Here is a 25,499-nt window from a genome sequence, read left to right on the forward strand (position 1 = left end):
ACAGACAAACCATCTGAAGATAAAAATAAAATGCTTTTAAATCTGCAAATAAGCATAGAAGCTCTGTAGATGTACAGGACATGCTTGCATCCTGTTTCCTCTTAACCAGTCTGGGACCTCCATTTTTTATGGTTTCAGTGACACACGCACACACCTACTTTAAACCTTTGCTGTCTGTGTGTGTGAGAAAACACATAAATTTTGGCAGCTCATTGGCGTGTGCTGAGCAGATTGTGTCAGAAGGTGTGGTGCAGGGCCCGAACTGAATGATATCATCTTGTTTCACCCAGGGGCTTCTTCATCGTTGTAATGTTTCAGGAGATCTTATCCAAACATGCTGATAATGCTGTTATTGCTGCATGATTTCTTTCAGTTCAGTTTCTGTTGCTGAAGTTCTGCATGTAGGGTCAGGTTCAGCACAGTCGCACAAACCAGGTTCAGTGTGAGGAATAACACCCACAGTCTTACAACATAGTCTGTCACTAGTTAGCATTACTGGAATAATTTGGAGGGGAATTTGGAATAAAAAATTCTTGATTTATTAAAAAAGAATTGTAGATCCTAACAATTGTAAAAATGTTACTTTGGCTGAGTGTAAAGATTGTCATGCTTTTATTGTACAACCTGAGAACCCTAACAGGTGATTTTTCTTCATTTGTTATGTATATTTGTGCTGTATAAAAATATAGTATATACCTGCAGCAGAAAGATAACAAATAAAACAGTTTAGCCGACATTGGTGCTCAGACGAACTGAACATAAAAAGGTTGCTTTGCATAAAGCTGCAGATGTGGTTACAAACACACAGGAACAGTTTACTGAGGCGTCCTTGCTCAGCAGCATCTTTATCTTTTCAATTCTCTTTTCTGTTGTTTTCAGTGTTGTTTCGTGTGACCAGAATCATCTTGTTTTCTCATTTTGGTTGGTTGCGAGGTCCAAGTTTTGATTCTGACTTGCAGTAGTTGAGTCTGCTTCTCTTTGGGTGGAGAATGGAAACATGTCATTTTTATCTCTACAGCTGGGTGATATGGCCATATAATGGAATCCCAGATATAAAAATATTTTCTATTAGAAGCAGATCCTGGGGAAAATTGTGAAGATTGAGGTTTAAGAGTCTGACTCTGCTGACTTTCTAGAGACTTTAGCAGAGCATGAAAATGCAGTGATGCGGTCTCTGTTGTTCTACACAGATTATAGGTTTATAAATTGACAAGGTTTTGTTCGATTAACTTCTCCTGCCTGAGATGAACTAATAAAAAAAAACTGCTCACCTTGTTACAACAGCTGTTGCAGTCAAACCTTCATTTGCATAAAAAGGTCATTTCTCAAGCTGCGATTTTCTTTAAATGGGAGTAGCTCATGAATTCATCTTTCTATGGCTGTTTTTTTTACTGTTAAATTTTTGAGTATACAGTAAATCCTTGTTTTTCGCAGGTGTTACGTTCCAAAAAGAACCCGTGATAGGCAAAATCCGTGAAGTAGAAACCTTTATTTTTTTTAACAATTACTATACAATTAAATACTCTATTATACATTGAAAAGAAAGAACAAACCATTTTACAGGCTCAAGCATTCACCAATAAAACGCCTTGGTTTCACCAATAAAAGTAATTTAGAAAGGTTTTTTCAACAAATAACTTCTGTACTTTACTGTCAAATAATAATTTTAATCATCAATGTGAACAGAAGGCTTCAAATCGCGGAGATTAGCCCCGCCCACCGCGACCCGAGTAATTGGATTAAACGGGAGAAAATTTAAAATGATTATGAAAAAAATACAAAGTACAGCGGGACAAATAGTGACTCGGGTGTATTTCACTGCTCTTCAGACTGAGCCGCTGCATCCTGCAGTGTTTTCTTCATTTGAAGCCCGCAGTGCAGGTGTGTGTTTGATCGGGAGAAGAACATAATGATTGGCAGTTGAAGTCGCTCTTTTTTCTATGGGTTTTGAGAAACTCGAAATTGCAAAGATGATTTGCACCTGCGTAATGAAAATTTGGCAAGCTGATTTACGTACGTGCACATATTAAACTGCAGCGTTATTGACGCACAGGTAGAGAAGAAGTGGAGTGCCTCTTTAGCCAATCAGATTGCAGATCACAATGCACGATGCAAATCCGTGAAGTAGCGAACCCGTGAAAAGTAAACCGTGTTATAGCAAGGGATCACTGTATTGTCTCAAAGAGATCTGCTCTTGCTACTACACATCAAGTTCACGTAGTGCATCCAGGTTTTTAGTGTTTCCACTCGGAAGCAAACGTAATTTTTTGATATAATAGTTCTGAAAGATTAAGAACATTGTAATAATGTGATGATGTTCCAGCTGTCTTGTTGCTTTCATATTCTATTGCACAACAGGACCTTCTCAATAATGAATGTTGTTGGTTCATACTTCACTTTAAGAGAACTGTCTTATCTAATCAACAATTTTTTACACTCTCGTACCTGCTGACTGTTATCTGCACCTGACCAGCCCTGTTCCAGAGCCTCCCACTCCACAGGGTTTATCACTGTGGGGGAATGGTCATTGTTTTCAAAGCAAAAGCAATGATATTCTTTTTTCTGTTTTCCTGGTGGTTCACAGATATTTTCTACTCAAGGCAAACTTGCTGAGTTCAGGGCCAATTCAAAATGTTCTCCTTAACAACTATAATGTGAACTCTAATTCAAAGAAATACAAAACATTTCCCATAGATCTGAAATGATATTTTATTCACAAACAGCAGGTCAAAAAGCTTTTTTAAAAAGATTTTGGCTTTAACTTAAAAAATAGCTTTCATAACAATACGGCACAAGGAAAATAAGTTGAAATACTATTTCTACTATGTTTGAAACAAATAGCACTGCACTTGTGGTTTGCCATACCTAAAGCGATAGGATTGGATATGTCAGAACAACATACTAGCAATATTTCTTAGAACCTCTCAACCATTGACATGAAAATAAATACATGTATTTTGACTCATTCATCTTTCCTTACATTATTAGACAGAATCTGAGTAACGTAATTTAAGTTCATTCTGTTATGATGCTTTTATTGCAGGTAAAAGGAAAATGTTCTTACTTTTGCATTAGTATGCTAATTATAGTTATATAAATTTCCTCAATTGGACAGCATCATTATTCATTTTTTCAGCCCCAGGTAATAGAATGCTGAGCAGCTGTAGAATTCATTTAAAATTTGTTCATATTTTATATTGAACAGAGAGAAAGTCTGGGTCTAATCTCGCCTTGATTGGTTATTATTAAAAAAACGGAACTTTTAACGTCATAAATGTCAGCCGCTGTGATGCAAAAAGCATGACCAAAATAACCAGCTGTGCAGTCATAAATGTCTGCGGCAGCTCGAGGATTCGCTTTGTGCTTTCCCACTCAGGCACCCACTCACCTTCCGTCCACAGACACGCGCTCATAATTCTCCGCCTGTCATCTTACCGCCAACAGATTTAAAACACAGCATCATTATTACGTTTTCATGTCTCCGTGGTAAACTTAGTTCTGTTTTTTACCCCTACTGTGCTCATTCTTTGAAATCACCCGTTCATGAAGGCCGTCTGTATTTACTGACTGAGCACTCCCCCTCTTTCTACATTCCATCATCTACTACAGTTGAACACAAACACTCAGGTTTTTAGAGCCAACAGGTATGTTTGGAACATTTGAATGTGTGTGCGGACAGTAAACCTAAATAAGAATAAACCTCCAGCAACTTTGTTTTCAACCCCCCCCCCATTTCTTTGTTTTTTTTTAACCTCCTTCTTTCCCCCCATTTCTTTTCTACCCGTATCCCCCCATCTCTAACATCCCACTCTCTCTTTCTCTCTACTCTTAACTATCAGGTCGAACTGGAAATGTATACAAAGATAATTAATATAGATACATTTTAACCTCAAATCCAAAAGGGGTTTATACAAATATACACCCAGTGTGTCCGAAGATTCATAACCCCCTATTGTAACAGTATAATCTCTCCAATGCAAGAGGCCTTCAGCTCTGAACTCTTTGTTAAGCTGCTAGAGAGGACACGATTATAAAAAAAAAGAAAAAAAAAAGAAAATTGATCCTGGAGGAGAAATTAATAATTGTGGTTTGTGTCCGGCTGGAATTATATCGGAATAAAGCTGTGACAGTAAAGCCTGGAGCAAGATTCACCAGGTTTTCACGGTTTTGACATTTCGTACCAAATTATCAACTGTAGGTGTAACAAAGGAATAAGAACCCACTTCCTGCTTGTCCAGCGTGAACATCATGGGCTATACTTGTGTCCAAGAACCCGCGTTTAGCATGTTCTTGAAATGTCGTCACGTGCCCATTGTGTCTGTACCTTCACACACATTGACAGAAGAGCAGAATCCAGCAGGGCTTCATGAACTGCTTAAGACCACCTAAACATCTCAGTAAGAAACTTGTCAGTTTGACTCCTGAAGGTGGGTGTGTCTGTGCTTTAGCTCATTCCAGCGTGAATCTTTGTGTCTGCATGGAGAATCTCACAGTTACAGCAGCTGCTTACTCAAATGAGTAAAAGTGAAACCTGGCTGATATGTACGTATATGTCTGCTCAAAGGAGGCTCTTCAACATGTTCTTTATTCCTGTTTCTTTGGATTTTGGTGCGGTGGGCTGTTTTTCTGATCAGAATCCATAATATTCCAATCTTTGCTCTGTTTTTGGTTCCCTGGATAGTGTATTTGTGTTAAATGTAAATGAAATTCATCAGGGGTCACTTCAAAGTGGTTAGTGTTTTCAGACAGGTGAGGGTTCACTTTTGATCAGGTTAGTTTTTGTACCTGCCCAAGTAAAGCACATTATCTGAGAAAAAATCTGGTTTTAACTAAAACAATTCATTTTCTTTATCTTCTGACACGAACTGAATTACATCTTGTTCATTCAAAAGACTTGTAAAAGTGGCTGCTGACAGGTTCATCTCAGCTCTCTGAAGTTGTAAAGATTCATAAGTTACCATATGTCTTATGGCTGATATTTTATTTCCTCTGTAGCTTTATAAATGCCTACATTATGGAAGGAATACATGTGATGCATCCTTTCATACTGAACTCGTGTGCTGTAATTTTTATGGATTTAACATCAACAAACACTGTTGAAGTAAAAAAAACAAACTCTAAGCATTAAGCAAACATTACTATTAGATGTAAAGGAGCTGATGTATAGAAGTGGAGAAGCTGCACACACAGATGTATGTTTGATCAGATGTAAAAGCCCGTTCAGTTTCAGTCTGTTCGTTTTCCCTCAAATGTTGCTCCTTGATTGTTGTGCAAGTTTTTGACCCTGAGGTGCTGTGGGACAGCAGAGTTATGGCAGCACTCTTGACTCTGTTGTGTTGAGGAGAAGTAAGAAGAGAAGGAAATCCTTACTGTGAACTAACGTTTCCTGTTTATTTACATTTTTTTAGTCATCTCTGACTTAAAGGCAGTTTTGTGCTTAATTTAGCGGAACCAGCTGCATTTACACTTTAGGTTTGACTCATTAATGGGCCTTTACCATGCGATTCCTTAGCCTTTTATAGAAAACAATATCAATAAAATGATAATATATTACCTTAGGCACACTGAAGAGCAATTTTTTAATTGAATTGTGAGTTATTTTCTCAGCTCATTTTCCTACCCAGAAGTAAGACAACTCGATCTCTGGGGCTCCGTCTTTCATTCCTTGTGGGTGCCACCCATTTCATGACATCATCGTAGAGCCGGCCTCTGCAGTGTCAGTATGACTGTGATTTTCAGTAAATGAACAATATTCAACATTTAAATTTTAGGCTTTAGCTATAGACCCTTTGAACGAAGACAGTAGTTAGAGCAACTTCATGTCAAACTCCTAAAAAAAGGGAAGGATAAACAAAATGTTTGGGATTTTTTGATAGCAGCTTCTTTGAAAATCAGGAATAACATCTGTCTGGCTGTCAGGGCTGTTCTCCTGCAAGATCCACCTGGATTAAATTTTGGATCTGAGTTCAGCAGATAAAAGGGCTGCATTGTGTTTGGAGACCTTTTGATCCACAGCAAACCTGTAATGGAAGATGCTTGTACAAGCTGCTATGGTTGTCTATTTTTTAATGGAATCACAACAGAAGCGCCTTTTTCTCTGGCTTTTCCTTAAAGAATTGGTGCACATTTAAAGCTAAAGTCTGCTGTTGGTGCACTGTTCCCCTGGATCCTGCAGAGTGCTACAGTAAAAGCATCAGCCGGTCCAGCTGATGGGTCTAATGAGTCATTTTCTCAATTTTGCATATAAACGAAGTACTGTGCATAACCAGTAAATGGTCTTTGAGGTCTTTGAATATTTTATTTACTGTGTGACAAGTGTCAGTGCCGGAAAGAAGGATGTAAGCGGTTTGCTGTGAGTTCCTAGAGCCTGTTGGCTTCATGCTGGGTGTTATTTGGGCTTCTGTTAATGTGTCATTGACAAAGGCACACAGGCATTGTTCTATTACCTTGGGTCTTTTCCAGTACTGTACATGCAAGGGTTTGTCTTAGAGCTGATGACATCCTCCTTTCAGCACAGCACAGTGCTTGGATTGGTAGTCTGGATTCTCTTCCTTTATACGGGAAATGTAAGTGTATTCTCTGTGTGAATGAATGGTGCCTTTAAGCAGCCTGCCGGGCTTCAGCTGGAACCAGGCTGAAAGACGAGCCTGTTGTGGTTACATAAGTCAGTCTTTGTTGTGTTTTGGGCTGCTTTGATAAGCCATGGCCAGCAGAAGCCTTTTCCAACAGCAGAAATGTACTCATTAACTAGCAGCTCTCAATCATAAAACATCCCTTTAATCTTTAAAAAAAAAAGCAGCTGTAGTACAAACAATTAAAATAATCACAGCAAACAAGCCATTTCTCTGTTTTAATCACAGATTAGCATGAATAAACAGGAAAGAAACTCACCAACACCTGTCTAAACTGCAGCTGTACTAGATGCTGCTTACATTTTCCAAAGTTTAAGATTTTTTTTAATCATTTTTTGAAAATGACTGGAATGTTTTTGGAGGTCCTGAGTGACAGAAAATTATTGTTTTATCACTGCAGGACACCAACCTTTCACTAGCAAGACCTGAAGGGCTTTAATGGTTTAAAAATGACCTGAAAAAGTTTAGTATTTTTAGTTCTGATGAGATTATTAAAGCAAACAGACAAGAACAGTCCAGACTGACCTCTGCCTCCTTCCGTCTGTTGTGTCCTCCTGCAGTGGAGGGAGAGGGTCAAGGCTGCATTCTCCAACGGTTCCCTGAGAAAGACTGGGAAGACAGTCCCTTTCCTCAAGGCATTGAGCTGGTAAGTCAGTGCTGATGCTGATTCTCCCCTGGACCACAGGTTTTACCATTATCAACCTCAATTAGTATGAAGGCATTTACAGTTTTTCATCTCTGGAAACATTTACGTGTTTAGATTTTTCATTTCAATTTCATTTTTCAAGTTAAGGCCGTGTCAGACAGTCACCAAGTACGTTTTGTGCATATTGCACGGGTGAAAATTGGTCGTACGTGAAAAAACCTGGATAAAGTGAGAAAGGTTGTGATCTTTATGTGAAATTTTGAGAGATGTATCATGAATAAACCACGTTAAAACCACGGCAGAAGTACGAATAAACCAGGGAAAGAACATGTAAACAAATGTAGAACATGAACAGTGGGTGATTATTGCGCTGTTTATTATTTTATTATACAATTCATTAGTGATTCGTGCATCAATTACGTAATTTCAACATGATATGTGCCCCGTATATGCAAAATAAAAGTTATACATTGGTGGTACATGCATGAAAAGCCTGTTAGACATACTAGGAACGGTCGTGGAAAGCCAAACATTTGGTTGGGTATGCATCTCACAAAAATCATGCACAATTGCGCAAAATTTGCATAATAATTGTGCATAAACTACATATAATACGCGTAAACTGCGCAATTCTCAACCGACCATAAGTGTTGAACAGCTCAAATTCGAATTCACGTAAAGACCTGTAGGTCGAAGTTCTCGACGGACTTCTGTGAACATCGACGAACACAAGAAACGCCTATCAATTACATATATTACACATGTATCACAAAAGACAGACATTTCATACTTGGAAAATGTGCAAAATGTGGCCGTGTGACATCAGTTTAAGACCTTAGAAAGCTGCACTTGATTTTCCAGCTTAGAATAGGAAAAGAGGAGCTTGTTCCCAGGTAGCTGAACGCGTTTACTAAAAGTAATCACAAGTTTTAAATCCACGCTTTTCCCCGTATACTTCTTTATTTACTTCTAATTCATTCAAATAGTTAGGAATTCATTAATTGGGAGCTGTTTTTCTACCAACTTTCCGGCCAGTTTGTACCCAAACATTTTAAATGCTCATAAAACGTATCCCGCTGAATCTAGCCACAGGGGTTGCAAGCCAGTTGCCTCTGTGCCGGTCCCAAGCCCGGATAAATAGAGAGGGTTGCGTCAGGAAGGGCATCCGGCGTAAAAATTGCCAAAATAACCATGCGAATCATCCACAACACTTTTGACATACCGGATCGGTCGAGGCCCGGGTTAACAACGACCGCCACCGATGCTGTTAACCTACAGGGTGTCGGTGGAAATTTGACTACTGTTGGTCGAAGAAAGAGGGGAGGCAGAAGGGTCCGTGGCCAGAGAGAGAAGGGAAAAGGCAGGAACATAGGTTTGAGAATAGGGACTCTTAACGTTGGCACAATGACAGGGAAAGGCAGAGAGCTGGCAGACATGATGGAGAGAAGGAAGGTAGATGTACTGTGTGTGCAGGAGACAAGGTGGAAGGGCAGCAAGGCACGTAGTATTGGAGGAGGATACAAACTTTTCTATCATGGTGTTGATAGGAAGAGAAACGGGGTAGGAGTGATTCTGAAGGGGGAGTTTGTAAACAGTGTTCTAGAGGTGAAAAGAGTCTCAGACAGGATGATGAGCCTAAAGTTAGAAATTGAAGGGGTGATGGTGAATGTAGTCAGTGGGTATGCGCCACAGGTTGGCTGTGAGTTAGAAGTGAAGGAGAGATTCTGGAGTGAGTTGGATGAGGTCATAGAGAGTTTTCCCAGAGGAGAGAGAGTTGTTATTGGAGCAGACTTTAATGGGCATGTTGGTGAGGGCAACAGAGGTGATGAGGAGGTGATGGGCAGGTTTGGTGTGAAGGAAAGGAATCTGGAGGGACAGATGGTGGTGGACTTTGCGAAGAGGATGGAAATGGCTGTAGTCAACACTTACTTCCAGAAGAGAGAGGAACATAGAGTGACATACAGAAGTGGAGGTAGGAGTACTCAGGTGGACTACATCCTATGTAGACGAGGTCATTTGAGAGAGGTTAATGACTGCAAAGTGGTGGTAGGAGAGAGTGTAGCCAGACAGCACCGCATGGTGGTGTGTAAGATGACTCTGGAGGTCAGGAAGAAGAAGAGAGGGAAAACAGAAAAGAAGACCAAGTGGTGGAAGCTACAGAATGAAGAAACTTGTGAGGAATTTAGGCAGAAGTTGAGGCAGGTCCTGGGTGGTCAGGATGAGCTTCCAGAGGACTGGGAAACTACAGCAGAGATTATCAGGGAAACAGGTAGGAAGGTGCTAGGTGTGTCATCTGGAAAGAGGAAAGACGGTAAAGAGACTTGGTGGTGGAATGAGGAAGTACAGGAATGCGTCCAGAGGAAGAGGTTGGCTAAAAGGAAGTGGGATGTAGAAAGGACTGAGGAAGGTAGACAGGAGTACAAGGAAGCGCAGCGTAGAGTGAAGAGAGAGGTGGCAAAGGCCAAACAGAAAGCTTACGATGAGCTTTATGACAGGTTAGACACAAAGGAAGGAGAGAAGGACTTGTTCAGGCTAGCCAGACAGAGAGACAGAGATGGGAAGGACGTGCAACAGATAAGGGTGATTAAGGACAGAGATGGAAAGGTGCTAACAACCCAGGAGAGTGTACAGAAAAGATGGAAGGAGTATTTTGAGGAGCTGATGAACGTGGAAAATGACAGGGAAAGAAGGGAGGAAGATGTGGTTGTTGTGGAGCAGGAAGTAGCCGAGATTGGAAAGGATGAGGTTAGGAAGGCTCTGAAAAGGATGAAGAGCGGAAAGGCCGTTGGTCCTGATGACCTACCTGTGGAGGTATGGAAGTGCTTAGGAGAGACAGCAGTGGAATTTCTAACAAGGTTGTTCAATAGGATTTTAGAGAGTGAGAAGATGCCTGAGGAATGGAGGAGAAGCGTTCTGGTTCCGATCTTTAAGAACAAGGGTGACACGCAGAACTGCAGCAACTACAGAGGAATAAAGTTGATGAGTCACACAATGAAGCTGTGGGAAAGAGTAGTGGAAGCCAGGCTTAGGAAGAAGGTGGAGATCTGTGAGCAGCAGTATGGTTTCATGCCCCGTAAGAGCACCACTGATGCCATTTTTGCTTTGAGAATGTTGATGGAAAAGTACAGAGAAGGTCAGAAGGAGCTGCATTGTGTGTTCGTAGATTTAGAGAAGGCGTATGACAGGGTGCCAAGGGAGGAGCTGTGGTACTGTATGAGGTCGTCTGGAGTGGCAGAGAAGTATGTCAGAGTAGTTCAGGACATGTATGAGAGAAGTATGACGGTGGTGAGATGTGCTGTAGGTCAGACAGAGGAGTTCAAGGTGGAGGTGGGACTACACCAAGGATCAGCTTTGAGTCCTTTTTTGTTTGCTATGCTGATGGACAGGCTGACAGACGAGGTAAGACAGGAATCTCCCTGGACAATGATGTTTGCGGATGACATTGTAATTTGCAGTGAGAGTAGAGAGCAGGTGGAGGAACAGCTAGAGAGGTGGAGGTTTGCTCTGGAAAGAAGAGGCATGAAGGTCAGTCGTAGTAAGACAGAATACATGTGTCTGAACGAGAGGGATCAAGGTAGAAGCGTTAGGTTACAGGGGGCTGAGGTGAAGAAGGTGCAGGAGTTTAAGTACTTGGGGTCAACAGTTCAGTGTGATGGGGAGTGTGGAAAAGAGGTGAAGAGGCGAGTGCAGGCAGGTTGGAGCGGGTGGAGGAAAGTGTCAGGAGTGTTGTGTGACAGAAGAGTGTCAGCAAGACTCAAAGGAAAGGTGTACAAGACAGTGGTGAGACCAGCTCTGCTCTATGGGTTAGAGACGGTAGCAGTGAGACAGAGACAAGAGGCTGAGATGGAGGTAGCAGAGATGAAGATGTTGAGGTTCTCCTTAGGAGTGACCAGGTTAGACAGGATAAGGAACGAGTACATCAGAGGGACGGCTCATGTTGCCTGTGTTAGCGACAAAGTCAGAGAAGCCAGACTGAGATGGTTTGGACATGTTCAGAGGAGGGATAGTGGATATATTGGTAGAAGGATGTTGGAGATGGAGCTGCCTGGCAGGAGGGCAAGAGGACGGCCAAAGAGGAGATACATGGATGTCTTAACAGAGGACATGAAGTTGGCTAATGTTAGGGTAGAAGATGTCCATGATAGAGTGAGGTGGAAAAGGATGATTCGCTGTGGCGACCCCTGATGGGAAAAGCCGAAAGAGAAAGAAGAAGATAAAACGTATCCCGCTGTGTTTTTTTCTTACATTTGAGCCACTTAAAGGTCAAGTTTAAATTTTGCTAACCGTAAAGGTAAATGTAACTTTTAAAAGAAAGAATAGTAATGTTGGCTCACTTTAGTTTACACTCGTCTGAACCTTCTGCAGCTCCTCCTCTTGCTAAAGTAAAGTACATAAAGTTGTGCACCGGTTTGACTGTCAGTTCTTAGAATCAGTGAAGGTTGAAGATGATTGTGGAAAAAACAGAAAAGGTTTTTGTGTGTGATCTGACCTGATCTTTCTTCTTCTATTTTACATCTGATCCGGATCCATGTTCCCCTCCCATCTACCACCCCCTCACCCCCTGTTTCTGTACAGTTCTGTCAGCCCAGCGGTTGGCAAGTGGTCCCTGAGCAACAGCCGGCCTCTTTCTTTGTAGCAGTTTTGACCGACATCAACTCAGACCGTCACTACTGTGCCTGCTTCACCTTCTGGGAGTGTTTGGACAATCCACAGGTGACTGGCTGCAGGGTTCGTCTTCTTTACAGACATTAATGTTGAGATGTTTTTATGTATTGACCACACAAAGCTGACATTCATGCACTCATAAATTATTACCATATAATAACAATAATAATATGTCATACTACTGGTGATTTATTCAGTTTGTTTGATTCAATTTGGATCAAATGTATCTGAAGCCCTTTTTTCTGTTTGATGTGTGACATCTGTTTATGGCTGTTACCTGCAGAAAGCTGATGGCAGCAGGGCGGATGAGGCCGACGAGGAAGCTGATGTTGTCCAACCCGCTAGAGTCTTTGCCCCAAAGAGTTTGGTTCTGGTGTCCCAGCTTGATTACACAGAGGTTTTTAGGGTGAGACATAGCTCAAAGTCCTCCATGCAACCAATCTCTGTTTCTCCTGATCCTAATAAAATAGAATATAATACAATGGAATAGAAGAGAAGAGAATAGAATATCTTTATTTCTGTAGAACTTTTCACAGAAAGAATCAAAAATTGAGTCACAAAAACACAGCATCAAATTAGACTTTAACCATCCAATATTAACAAGGTCTACATACTAAGTGTAATTACCTTAATAAATATTTTTCATATAAACATATTTCATATAAACATTTATCAATGTGTATATTTAAGGGTGTAATTAAACCTTTGACTGTATCAGAGAACTGGACTGATTGAGTGTAAAGTCATCTATAGAAGTGATTTACTTCCAGTTCCAATTAAATTAAGTTTTTTGCAATAGGTGCCATGTCTGAGCAGACAACGTCAGTGAGCGGTGATTGGTCTGAGTCGGTCTGAGTCGTTTTTAGATGGCAAAACTCTGGCCAATCAGGAGTGAGCCTGTTGGAAGTCCACACCCCTACTACTTGAAAGTGGGTTACACAAAATTTCAAACATGGGACCACCTACTTTTGTTGAGACATTTAATTGGTCGGTTTATACCTTGAATAGCTTAAATATAGCTTGAATCAACACCATGAGAAAAAGGGAATTATCAAGAAGATACATTTTTTTTCATCATTTATTGACAGAAAGATGGTGCCCCTGGGTCAGGTGTGCTGCCGGTCTACTGCTCTGTTTGAATGTGAGTGTGAAAGGAAAGACTCTAAAAAAGGCTCTAAAACCCACAAGCTTGTCTACAAGAGAATTGAACTCTTGAGTCTGATGAAAAGCAAGGCTGGAATACGGCATAACATTCCAGAAGAGCTAAGAAGAAGATGCAGAGGGACCCGTGCTGGGGCAAAGAGGAGTAAAAGGGCCAACGCCAAAAAAGGACGCAGCTGGAGATATAAACCAGTAATCATCAGTCAGTAATCATGAGAAATGTAAATGCCTTGGCAAATAAGGCAGATGAACTCCTTGGGTTGGTCGGTAGTCAAAGGATCTATCAAGAGTGCTGTCTATTCATGCTAACAGAGACTTGGCTAACGGGCAACACACCCGACAACAACATGGAGCTACCCGGCTTCTCTCTGGCGCGTACTGACAGAGACGCCGGGGCGAGCGGCAAAAGTAAAGGAGGCGGCCTCGTAATGTACATCAACAACAAGTGGTGTAACCCTGGAAGCTTCACTGTTAAAGAGACCATTTGCTGCTGTGAACAAAAAATGAGACTGTGAACTTTTAGGCGTTAGCATTCGGCCGTATTACTTACCATGGGAGTTTACGCATATCTTGGCTGTCTGTGTTTACATTCTTCCCAGAGCGCACGCAGAGACAGCGATGGAAGTGGTTGTTATGGTCATGGAACTACAAACGCAGCACTCACAGGCACTTGTGGTCATCTCAGGGGACTTTAACCACGTCTCCCTGGATTCCCCGTTGTCATCTATACAGCAGTATGTGAACTGCCCAACTCGCAGCGACAGGACTATTGATTTGTTTTATTGCAACATCAAAGATGCCTATCAGGCCACACCCCTCTCAGCTCTCTGCAAATCAGATCACGTTTTGATCATCTTACAGCCTTCTTACACACCTTTGGTAAGGAGACAGCCTGCAATAAAACAGAGCGTGAGGAAGTGGACACCTGAGGCTGAGAAGGAGCTTAGGGACTGCTTTGGAGGCACTGACTGGAGCGTTCTGCTGGATCATAATGGAGAGGACATCGAGGGAGCATCTCACTGCAAAACAGACATGTGAATTTCTGTATGGTCACTGTTGTGCCCACAAAAACAGTTAATTGCTTCGCAAATAAACCCTGGATAACGAGGAAAGTGAAAGTGATTCTAAATAAAAATAAGAGAGCTTTCAACAAAAAGGATCAGGAGGAAATGAAAAAGGTGCAGACAGAACTGAGACAAAGCTGCTTGAAGGAGGCAAAAAATACCTACAAAGACATGGTGGAGAGGAAACTGGAGAAAAACAACATTAGGGAAGTATGGGAAGGCATGAAACAATCACAGGGTGCAAGAAGGTGACAACGGTAGAGGGGGAAAGTGCAGAAAAAGCCAATGAACTGAATACCTTCTTTAATAGGTTTGACATTTCACCCGCCACTCCCCCCACTTCTTATACCCGCCCGGTCCGCGCTACACCCATCACAGTGCCCTTTCCTCCACCTGTCCTCACACCTCAGCCAAAGGAGGGCCCAGCTGCTCAGGCTGCTTCTTCATCACTAACCAGCTATGGTCTCTCTCTTCCCATATGCTCTACATGTGATCCACACCCTCCACCTGCCGAATGTGCTCCCCACCACATCACAGAACATCAAATGAGGAGGGAACTGCAGAGACTGAACATCAGGAAAGCAGCAGGTCCAGACCGAGTGTGTCCCAGGCTGTTGAAAACGTGTGCAAATGAACTTGGGTCTCCTCTTCAGCACCTTTTCAACCTAAAGCCTAAATGTGGGACATGTTCCAAGACCTCGTGTATTGTTCCTCTCCCCAAAGTCAAGCACCCTAAAGAAAACAAGGACTATCGGCCTGTAGCACTGACCTCACATGTGATGAAGACCTTTGAGAGGTTAGTGCTTCAGCAGCTGAAACCACAGGTGCAGCATGTCCAAGATCTACTGCAGTTTGCATACAGGGAGAGAGTAGGGGTGGAGGACGCAATCCTCTAGTTCAGGGGTCGGGAACCTTTTTGGCCAAGAGAGCCATAAACGCCACATATTTTGAAATGTAATTTCGAAAGAGCCATACAATAATGTAGTGTCCCTTTCCCACACTGAGGCACGGAGACTTAACCTCTTTTAAGGTTCTTAATTCTGGTTACTGCAGACCACAACAAACGCCGAACAATTAATTCAGCAGCTCCTGAATCTCTCCCGCCGAGACGAGACGAGAGCGCGTCTCCCAACTTTATATTCCCCTGCTCCCGCTGCAGCCCTCCCCTTTCCCTTATTCGGCCCATAGCTGAACCCCATTGGTCCAAACTACCTAACAACAGGCTGAGCGACAGAACTGAGGGCCAATCAGATCTCTGCATGATCGATGCGTTCCATGAACTCCAGAACATTTAAAGCGGCCCAACAGCCACCCAACTCAGTCCGCGACAATATGTTTAAAACTAAAATACAAGTGAATGTGTGCATTTGATGTAATTTCAACATTTTTAAAGTACAATAAGTCTGTGGATTCTTTTTAATAACATTGTTATGCTGTTTCTAATAAATGATGAGTATTTCTCGTGGTAGTTTTGCTGATGGTCTAGTCTGGTTTACGTGGTGAGTTTCTGCTTCATGCAGGCGTTGAGACTTTAAACGTGATCTTAGGTTGGTATGAATGTTTTGTAGATGTGAGACAGACTGCTCACATGCGGACCTGGAGCCAAACACACATTCACACGCTGCAGTGAGTGACAGGCAGTGGGTTTTACCTATTTACAATCCCTGCGCGATTCACCTGCTGCCGGTCCCCACAACACCTCAGCCCCACCCTCTGCTTTCTCCCTCACACATCCCGTCCCCGCAACTGCGCGCTCTTTCTCAGAGACGGGAGCGCGCAGTTTTAGGCACGGCAATTCACAGGTTTCCGGGTGGTACAAACTCTGTGAATTAGTAGACAATTTTAAACTTATACTAGTGCTGGCGCAGATTTGTCTCTCTAAGCACCGCTACTACTGCGCGCCTCTGCCATCGCATCGCGCACGAGAAGGACTGGTCTAATGAAGAAAAAAAATTTGAATTAAAGATTTGTCTGCGAGCCACATGTGACCATCAAAAGAGCCATATATGGCTCGCGAGCCATAGGTTCCCGACCCCTGCTCTAGTTGCTACACCGCACCTATTCCCACCTGGATGAAGGAGGTGGCACTGTGAGAATGCTTTTCTTTGATTTCTCCTGTGCCTTTAACAACATACATCCTCACCTGCTGCAGGAGAAGCTCACCAAGATGACTGAGCAACCATTCTTGGTGTCCTGGATCATGGGCTATCTGACCAACAGGCAGCAATATGTCCACATGGGGGGATCTGTCTCCAGTACCCTCAGCTGCAGTGTAGGGGCACCACAGGGGACAGAGCTGTCTCTTCTTCTTTTCACGCTGTATACATCCGAGAAAGTGTGGAGATGGTACAGACTTACAAGTACCTGGGGGTTGTGTTGGACCACTTGCTGGACTGGATTACCAAAACGGACCAGCTTTACAAGAAAAGCCAGTCCAGGCTGTCCTTTCTCTGGAGGCTGCGCTTCTTAAACATCTGCACAAAACTGCTCCACATGTTTTATCAATCGGTGGTGGAGAGGGCTCTCCTCTATGCTGCTGTGTGCTGGTGCAATACCAACAAGAAAAACATCTGCAGGCTCAATAAGATCATCAAGAGGGCAGGCTCTGTGGTGGGGCTGAAGCTGAATCTTGTGGAGGAGGTGGCAGAGCAGAAAACTCTGACCAGGTTCAGGGCCATCATGAGGAATCCCTCACATCCCTTACATGAGGCCTTCAACAGCAGGAGGACCACAATCAGCAACAGACTGCTGTCCCAGCGCTGTTCCACAGAAAGACTAAAGTTTCTCCTGTTCCTCCTTGTTCATCTTAAAATTACTTTTAAGATGCGGAAGGGCATCTTAAAAGTAATTTCTTTTCATTTTTTTTTTTTTTTTTTACCCACTGATTTTTAAATTGTTAATCTATTTATTTATTTTTTATCTATTAATCTTTGTAGTCTATTGCTATTTTTACTATTTTTATTCTTTTTTATGTGTGCGTGTGTGTTTTATGAGTGTGAGCACATGGCCATTGTTACATTTCCTTAGGGATTAATAAAGACCTATTCTATTCTATTCTATTCTATTTTATTCTATTCTATTCTAAGATGTTAAAAAGGTTTTAGATTCAGAATGGTTACTCTGACCAATAGAATGACTGAGGACCAGCTGTTTTTCTCAATAGAAGTCAATGGGATATTAGCTTCTTGGAACACAGCAGGTACTTTCCGTTCACTCGGGTCACTCAGTCCAGTTCTCATATACAGTCAATAAAAGAAAGGTGTGTCACAAGTCATGAAGTTGTGTCTGTTTGAAGATGTTTGTTGACAAAGAAAAAAAGGATCTGATACACAGCAAACACAGCGCCTTGTTAGCATGTTTTATAATTGTAGAAAAAACTCTAAACAACTTCAGTATTTTGTAGATCAAGTAGAAATGACAAAAAGTTTCCCTCTGACTTGTGTCATCTCTTCTTTTTGGATCAGAACTGTTTAGGTCTAATCTATACTGTCCATGTGGATGATCTCTCTGTTCCCTTGGAAACTGTGATTGGAAACCTACTGACCTGCGTCATCCCCCTTGCAGGAGGCTCACAGGTACGCTAACTGGCCTTTTCTTATTTTTCCTCTGCTGCATAAATGGAGAAGTTCAAGTTGAGATATAATCGAGACCAGAAGTATTTTGCAAATGGATTGTCTACAGGCGGCAGTCGCAGTGTGCACCCCATTAACTTTTGCTCTCTGTTGCATCAGTTTCTGTTCTCAAACAGCTCACTTCACCTGCTGCCTCACGCAGTGGGGCAGCTTTTTAAGCACTGTTAAAAAGTAGGGCCTTACTACACTCTTCATGAAGAGTCCGCTTCACACCTGTGCTGATTCAGCAGATGAAATGCAAGCAGAAGATGGGGTGACAAATTTTCAAAAATTTGTTTCCAGAGTCATTATTTCAATCAGACCAATGTGTTTCATGTGGGAGAACAGCCCTCATAAACAAATATTTTAGCATTTTCTGCTGAAGTGGATAAAACAGAAGACCCCCCCCCCCCTAGTGGAGACCCAATGCTACAAACATTTGCAAACCAAATCTGTGAGCAATATGAAAGGGAAAAAGCTACTTTTTACAGTCCAATATCCACTCATGTTAATGTTTTGCTTCATGTAGCGCCAACTATTACATATTTCCACTTAGGCTCAGTTCAGTTTTAGGATTTCTTACAACCCAAATTTCTAAATATTTTACACATTATTTAAATTACAAGAAAACAAAAAGACAAAGACTATCCAACCACAGGAGCTACTACTTTGTTTTTTTAGCATAACAATTGTTTAAACTGTAATTTTCTTATTTATATCTACCAAATGAGCTGCTTTTAAGTATGATTCCCCCTATAGGTCACTTTTTAAAACAGTTGAAAGACGTTTGAGCGTTAAGGTTTTTGTGTTTTGGGAATTTGATCACCTTCTAGAGACGATGTCTCTCTAAAGGTGTATTAACAACAGGAAAGTCTGTTGGTCCACTTCTTTGGTCATATTCAAGTGTGTAATTCTTTTTTTTTTAATTGGCTAATTGTAAGTCTTACACCAGAGTTTTAAACTGAAGCATGTGTGACGATCCTTACACCCAACGGCCTGGAGTCACGAGGGTGGGGCTACACAAGTTTGGAAAAAGAACTGTGGGGGTCTTAATGCTGTGCTGTTGTCAGAAAAAATGTTCTCTTAATGGAGTACGAATTTTTTTGAAAATCATTGGGAATTTCAAGATGCACTTGCCTCATGTGTCCTCTGCCCAAATATTAAGGAGAAACAGTATCTCCTCATTGTCCCAGGTGATTTTTTTGGCGTGACTTCTGTAGCTGTCTCTTTCCCTGATGCCCATCCGCCTATGGTAGCCTATTGTTCCAAAGAAGCAGATGACGTTTAGGAGTTGGGTCAGATTGGGACCAGTTCATGTTCACACTATAAGTGATGTCAACCAAATTTCTTGGAAAGTACATCAAGACCAGAAGGTTTGCATGAATGAATTCACACCTGCTCTGGGGGCAGAGCTGTAGTGGTTGGCACTCTACCTTGACAGTACGATGGCCCTGATTCTAATCCCGGCTGGGTCCTTTTAATGTGGAGTTTGCATGTTCTCCCTGTGCATGCGTGGGCCTTCTTCGGCCCCTCCACTTCCCCATCAGACCAAAAACAGGCTTCAGAAGTTCACTCATGTTCCTAAATTGCCCTTAAGTGAGAATGTGAGTAAATTGTATTTATTTTTTAAAAAGATGAAAGATTTTCTGAATTTTGGGTTGTAGAGGCAGGAGACTGAATATCACAAACCACTGCATTCAGCCATCAAAATAACAATGTTATAAATAAATATGTTGTTTTATTAATGCCTTGTAATAAAAGCCCCCTTCCTGGAAAATAAGAAACGAATGAATATTCAGTATATTTCTGTTAAATGCACATGAAAGGGCAGTTTCAGCAAAGAGTGGAAATATTTAACCCTAACTCATATCTATAGTTATCTTATGCATTAGTCGCCAAATTCCAACGTTTAGACATACATTTCAGAAGATTATTGTTGGAATCCCAGCTTGTCTCACTTCCTAATGCCATGTGGACGTTGAGCTGTGTGATTTCTGTGCATTTCTTCTGCAGATTTCACTGCAATAAAAATCCCCCCAGAATCAATTCATGTAACATACTTTGTGTTCTGACATTCAGGTATTCTTATTAGAGTTGTTTAAACCTTGATTTTTTTTTTTAAACTTCATATTATTTGATACCTTCCCAGTTATTTATTAACTCATGTTTCAAGCATTCTCTCTGTTTCCCTCAGCTGAAGCCTCCCTCTGTGGCTTCCAGAAGTTGTAACCCTTGTGTGTCATTTTTGTGCACCCCATTGTGTTACAGACAGATGAGTCTGCAGTGTGTAGCTTAGACAGAGTTGTTCCGGGCGTGGCCTGTCTTCAGGTAACGTATCGGTTCTTTCAGCCAATCAATGAGCAGCTTTATTTTTCCCAATCAAAGAAAAGACACTTCTTTTTTTCTTCTTTCTTACTTTCTTTAATGAAGGAATATGTGCTTTTACATTTCCAAGCAAAAACCTACCAACCGCTTTTTGGCTTGTTTGGTGATCAATTCTACTGGATCTCTGTGATTATCTCAAATGCTTAAATTTAAATAACACTTTATTCTTTTCTGTTATCTCGGTTTGATTCAGCCGTTAATACGCTTTTCAAGATCACTACCAGTATACATGTCCAGCTCTGGAAAAGCCTTTTTGCTGTGTGTGCTGCAGCTCAGTTGTTTTGTGAGCATATGGGATGGCAGATGGCTTCCTGTTGGGCCACGCAGCATCTGAATGAGAGAGTCAGATGTAATCAGTATTAACACACACATAGGAACCTGAACAGCAAGGCTGCTCTGCCCTCCTCACACCTACACCACCAAAACCCACACACGTTGAGTCTTCAAAATGTTGAAGGAAGAGCCAATAGCACAACAGGCTTTTCTGTTTGTAAAGCACTTTAAGTGAACAATAAACTCTTCAAATCTTTTACAACACTTAAAATTTAATGTTGTTTTTTAAAACTTGAATTTTCTGTGGTGTTTCTTTTATTTTAAGTGATTTAACCTTCATAACCTGAAAAATATTCTAGAAAAGTCGAGATTGGCCTTTAATTACTTGTCAGACAGATGGATAGATGCAGATAATTAGATACAAAAGAACCGTTATAGACAGACAGATCTGACCGGATCAAGATTATTACATGTATCCTGAATACATGAAACCCTTTCTGAAGGATGTTTTAATGTTCTTCCACTATTCTTTGTGATCAGCCCATGTACCAAACCCTTGATTTTGCTTCATTTCTGACTCAATTGTGTCAATAAGCACAACTTACTTTCGTAGGTTTGTTCCCTTCTTTGCTCCAAACTCTTTCATTGGTCATTTGTCAGTTATTGAACCAATTCTTAAGCATAAACCTCTAAAAAAAGTGTTCATGTAGAAAAAGTCAGTTGTTTTTTTACTACATTTCTTTTAAATATTAAAAATAACTTAAATATAAAAATATCTTTTTTCTTCCCATCAAGCTGAATTCTCAATAAAAAGTGCTTCTTGAAGGTTTAAATTGGCTGTCCTTCCATGACCACAGGTTGTAGAAGCTTCTCATCACCAGCGGGACGGCTGTTGAAGTCATCAGTCAGTGCTGTACTTTTCCAAAGAAAGCCTCTTACCTTTTTTTCTGTGGTCCTTTTTTAACAGGAATTTGGTCTGTAAAGAAATCCCTAAAAAAGTTGTTTACACAGCCTTTTCCTCACTAAGCGCAAACAGTCGTGTGTGTTCAGTGAGAGCAAAGGTCATGAGCGGCCACTTCCTCTCATTTCTTTAACCATACAAGACTTTCAACGTTCATGAATATCTTTCATGGTTTCCCATGACACATAAACTACGTAATTCTCAACCAACCCAAAACTTAAAACAGCTCAAAACCGAATTCACGTAATGACCCCTCAACCGAAACCCTTGACAGACATCTGCACACATTGACAGATGACAAACGCAAGAATCGTATATGAATTACATATACCATGCATGGATCACGAACTATATTCTAAAACTAAACCAGTTCCTTAGCTGTCACTGTAAAAGCATGTTTGCGTACAAATGTAGGATCCAAATTGCATTCCCTTTTTTTTCTTTGTTCCATGACAACTATTTGAAGCACACCCAATTCAAACTGATGGTTTCTTTCTTTTTGTTTTGCATGGATGTCACAATGTTTTGAACATCTCAGGGTTTATGTGATAGAATCTGTGTGAGTGCAGCTTTTTTTGTTTGGCCATACTCACACACTACTGTCAGACTGTCCCTGTGCCTTACTCCTGTTGTTTCTGACCTGTCTTATATTGCTGGATGTTTATTATGCGTTTTTCTTTGCCGATATTTGTGTAGCCGGGCCAAGAGGAGAAAGCAAAGAGTTTGGTACGCTGACTTCATTCCTCTATCCTCACAGCCAATCAGCTCCCAGCTTTTTCTCTTCTCTCCTCCTGTTTCCTTTACACCTCCTGCTGAGGGACAACTGAGACAAGAATCAACCACTAAACTGTGGAATCAGACAATCGGAAGAGAATCTGACAGCTGATCATCAGTTTGGTTCTGTGGAGAAGAACCAGGTTTAGTCCGTAAAGTAACAATCATTAGACATTTCCAGATCAGTGTAGGTAAGCATGTAACAAATGCAGTGCAGCTTCTTTCAAATTAATCAAGTCTATCTTTATTTATATAGCACTTTTTATATGTAGTAGGTCAAAACACTGAATAGTTTTTGTCTTGTGAAATGTCATCTTCTTGCTTTAAGTGTAAAATACATATTAACACTCACTCTGGAACTAAGCCAGCTTGTTTGTGCAACTTTGTTTCAACTGCTCTTAACAAATTGCTCCTCATTTAGGTTTATCGAACCCACATATGAGTTTTATTATTTCATTCATCTTCTTCCGTTTATTCCCTTCCGGGGTCACGGCGCTGCCAGAGCCTATCCCGGCCACTTGTGGGCGAAGGCAGGGGGCACAGTGGACAGGTCGCCAGTCTTCGGCAGCATATGAGTTTTAGTTTTCCCATTTGTTCCTTCACTCTGTTTTGGACGTATTGCTGTGGGGTGTTGCTAGACCGGATGAAAATGTCAGACTAAAATGGCCATATTTGATTTTCACTATGCAGAACAGTTTGAACTCAGTGACATGCTTGACAGTATTAAGGAGCTGTTTGGATGCAGTGCATTATGGGTATGGGATACCAGTGTCCCACCTGTAGCCAAGCAGAACCCCAAAAAGCTGATAACACATCATGGTGTTGATGTTTTTTCTTTACTTATAAAAGCCCAAAATAGAAAGAAGGTGCTTTATATTCATTTTTACAAAAGACTTTGAGTCCAGACTTCATGTTTGCACATTTAGAAGCCGTGCTGTTAGCTAGCTGTTAAGCGTGACATGTTGCGTAAACCTTGTGGATGTAACTGGCAAAGCCTGGTTAAGCCCAGTCGCCTCTCAGCATTGTGGGTCACAGATTAGTTCCCACTCTCAGGTTTCCTTGAAGTGGAGTCTGATTACCCAGAACACACCTGATGGTCAGACCTTTATGTCACAGCAGGAGGCTGCTAACACTTTTCATGTGGCTGCATTACACGATGCTTCACTCTTTTCTTAATGGTTGTGCCAAACAGGTCATTTGAAGCTTTACCTGTATTTTGAGTTCTTTCCACACCATAACATGTAAACATTTGTATCAAGTCAGAACCTCTCCATGTCAAAAGACATGTCTTCCCTTCCCAAGAAGCTGTAGTTGGCCTCTTTGGTTCGACCTTTGCATGTGCTTGGTCAACTTTAGTCACAACTGCCCTCACAGGTGGATTCAGACCTTCTGTTTGTGAAAAAATCAGCAAAAGGAGCACAGAACACACAAGAAATATAAAGCATGTAGGTGAGGCGGTAGGGTAAAATGTTTTTGCACATTTTTCTATGGGCATGCTAAGGGCTGCACAGTGGGGCAGTGGTTAGCACTCTCGCCTCACAGCAAGAAGGCCCTGGTTTGAATCCCAGCTGGGTCCTTTCTGTGTTGAGTTTGCATGTTCTACTTGTGCATGTGTAGGTTTGCTCCCTCTGACCTTCTTCCACAGTCCAAAAACAGTCTTCATGACTCTAGACTGCCCCTATAAGTGTGCAGGTGAGTGTTGTTATGTGGTTGTTATGTGGTGTGCGGCCCTGCGACTGACTGGTGACATGTCTGGGTGTACCCCGCCTTTGCCCACCAGTAGCTGCATTGGCACAAGCAACTCCATGACCCTGAAAGGAATTTAGCAGGATGTGAAGATGGATGAATGGATGGAATTGTTACAAGGGACAGGTCATGGCAAACACTTAAGGAGAAGTAGGTAAGATGCAGGCGTGACAAACAGATTAAAACGTATGAAATGTCTGTCACAAAAGACCGACATTTCATATGTGTAAAATATACGTAGTGGCTGTGTGACACAGCCTTCAGATGCAGCCTATCGTGTCTATAACCCTCCACAGGCCCGGACAAGCCGAAAACTCACTAGCCCAGCACAGGTCAACCCGCTACAGATCCATGTGACTAAGGCTTTAGCAGAGCCACATCCTTTGTCCTGAGTCAGTTTTGTTGTTTCTATAGGGTAAAACTTTATTTCAATACATTTTAATAGGCAGATTTTTACTATTCTTAACAATCAGGACCTCTGGTCTGAACAGTTTAAGTCAGAGGAGAGTAAATATTGTAGATTCTCATCTTATTCATTTCATGGTTAAACCTGTTCCGTGTCTACGTGGACTCACCTCTGCCTTTCCATATCACATTGCAATGGAAACCTTCAGTGCATGACACCTGCCATGTTTTTTTAAAGAACTAAAGGCTTTTAGTTCTGGTGCTGCTGGTGGTTGGCATGGAGCGCTCTGCAGCCTCTCTGTCATAAACTGGAATGGCTTGGGTTTTGATTTTCATCTACCTGCTAAGCTTGTGGGATTCTCCATCTTTCTCTCTGATCCATGCTGTTCTCTGGACACGCATAGTTGTGATTAAACCGTGCACTCAAACCCTGATTTCTCTCAGAAACCATGTTGGTTGTTGATGTTTTTCCGCCTTCTCCTTAATCCGTCTTTTCTCCTCTCCTAATCTGTAGAGGACGATAACTTTAGGTGCTGGTGACCGGCAAGTTATCCAGACCCCCATCAGCGACTCCCTTCCTGTCAGTGGCTGCAGCGTTGCCCAGCTCTTCAGACAGCTTGGTATGGGTGGTTAGAAATGATCAGTAACAGTATGGTTGCATTTTTTTATTTGAATGTATGCATGTCAAATGTGCACAAAAACATAAGGAAATTAAAAATTCACACTATTATTAGAAAGCAAAACCTGATAAAACAGCTAAATAACACTTTGCATTAAGCAAAGACAAGTTGTTGCACAGCTCAAATTAGAAAAAAAAGTGAATGAAATGTTAAAAATAAAAACTTAAAATCAAAGTGGAGCCATGTAAGTGTTTCATGATTTAAGTCTAAAAAATGTTAAACACCTCCAGTTTCCTTAACAGACCAACACCTGAGCGAGGCTAAGCTGATAAACAGGCACATGTGTGGGATGCAGCTTCATTTTTGTTTGTTAAATTTAAATGCAACTGAAAGAGGATTTGATTCACCAAATACTGTTTTAAATCACTAACATTAGCAGAAAATCTGTAAGAAAATGAAAACTGTTGCAATTGAACAAGATAGCAGAAAGATAAAATGTGTTTTTTCTTCTAAATGCTGTATTTGACTTTTTATCCGTGAGGGACTTTAGGTAGAA

The 25,499-nt window shown here is 41.4% G+C and overlaps 1 protein-coding gene across 13 annotated transcripts in view; it reads left to right on the forward strand.

Annotated features, from left to right (window-relative positions):
* The window catches only part of sbf1 (SET binding factor 1), a 60,171-nt gene that overhangs the window by 10,751 nt on the left and 23,921 nt on the right, over nt 1–25,499 (forward strand). For 4 of the 13 annotated variants that reach the window (XM_078941789.1, XM_078941792.1, XM_078941790.1 and 1 more), the window contains exons 2-8: nt 7,193–7,278; nt 11,854–12,006; nt 12,227–12,349; nt 17,633–17,743; nt 20,048–20,107; nt 22,095–22,124; nt 24,838–24,943. In XM_078941789.1, coding sequence (XP_078797915.1) covers nt 7,193–7,278; nt 11,854–12,006; nt 12,227–12,349; nt 17,633–17,743; nt 20,048–20,107; nt 22,095–22,124; nt 24,838–24,943 — 669 coding nt within the window. The remainder of the gene's footprint in view (nt 1–7,192; nt 7,279–11,853; nt 12,007–12,226; nt 12,350–17,632; nt 17,744–20,047; nt 20,108–22,094; nt 22,125–24,837; nt 24,944–25,499) is intronic. The other 9 variants (XM_023952681.2, XM_078941795.1, XM_078941791.1 and 6 more) reach the window with 4 other exon arrangements.

The sequence above is a fragment of the Oryzias latipes genome, chromosome 23 (assembly GCF_053564925.1).
Source record: "Oryzias latipes strain Hd-rR chromosome 23, Olatipes_Hd-rR_3.1".
NCBI lineage: Eukaryota > Metazoa > Chordata > Actinopteri > Beloniformes > Adrianichthyidae > Oryzias > Oryzias latipes.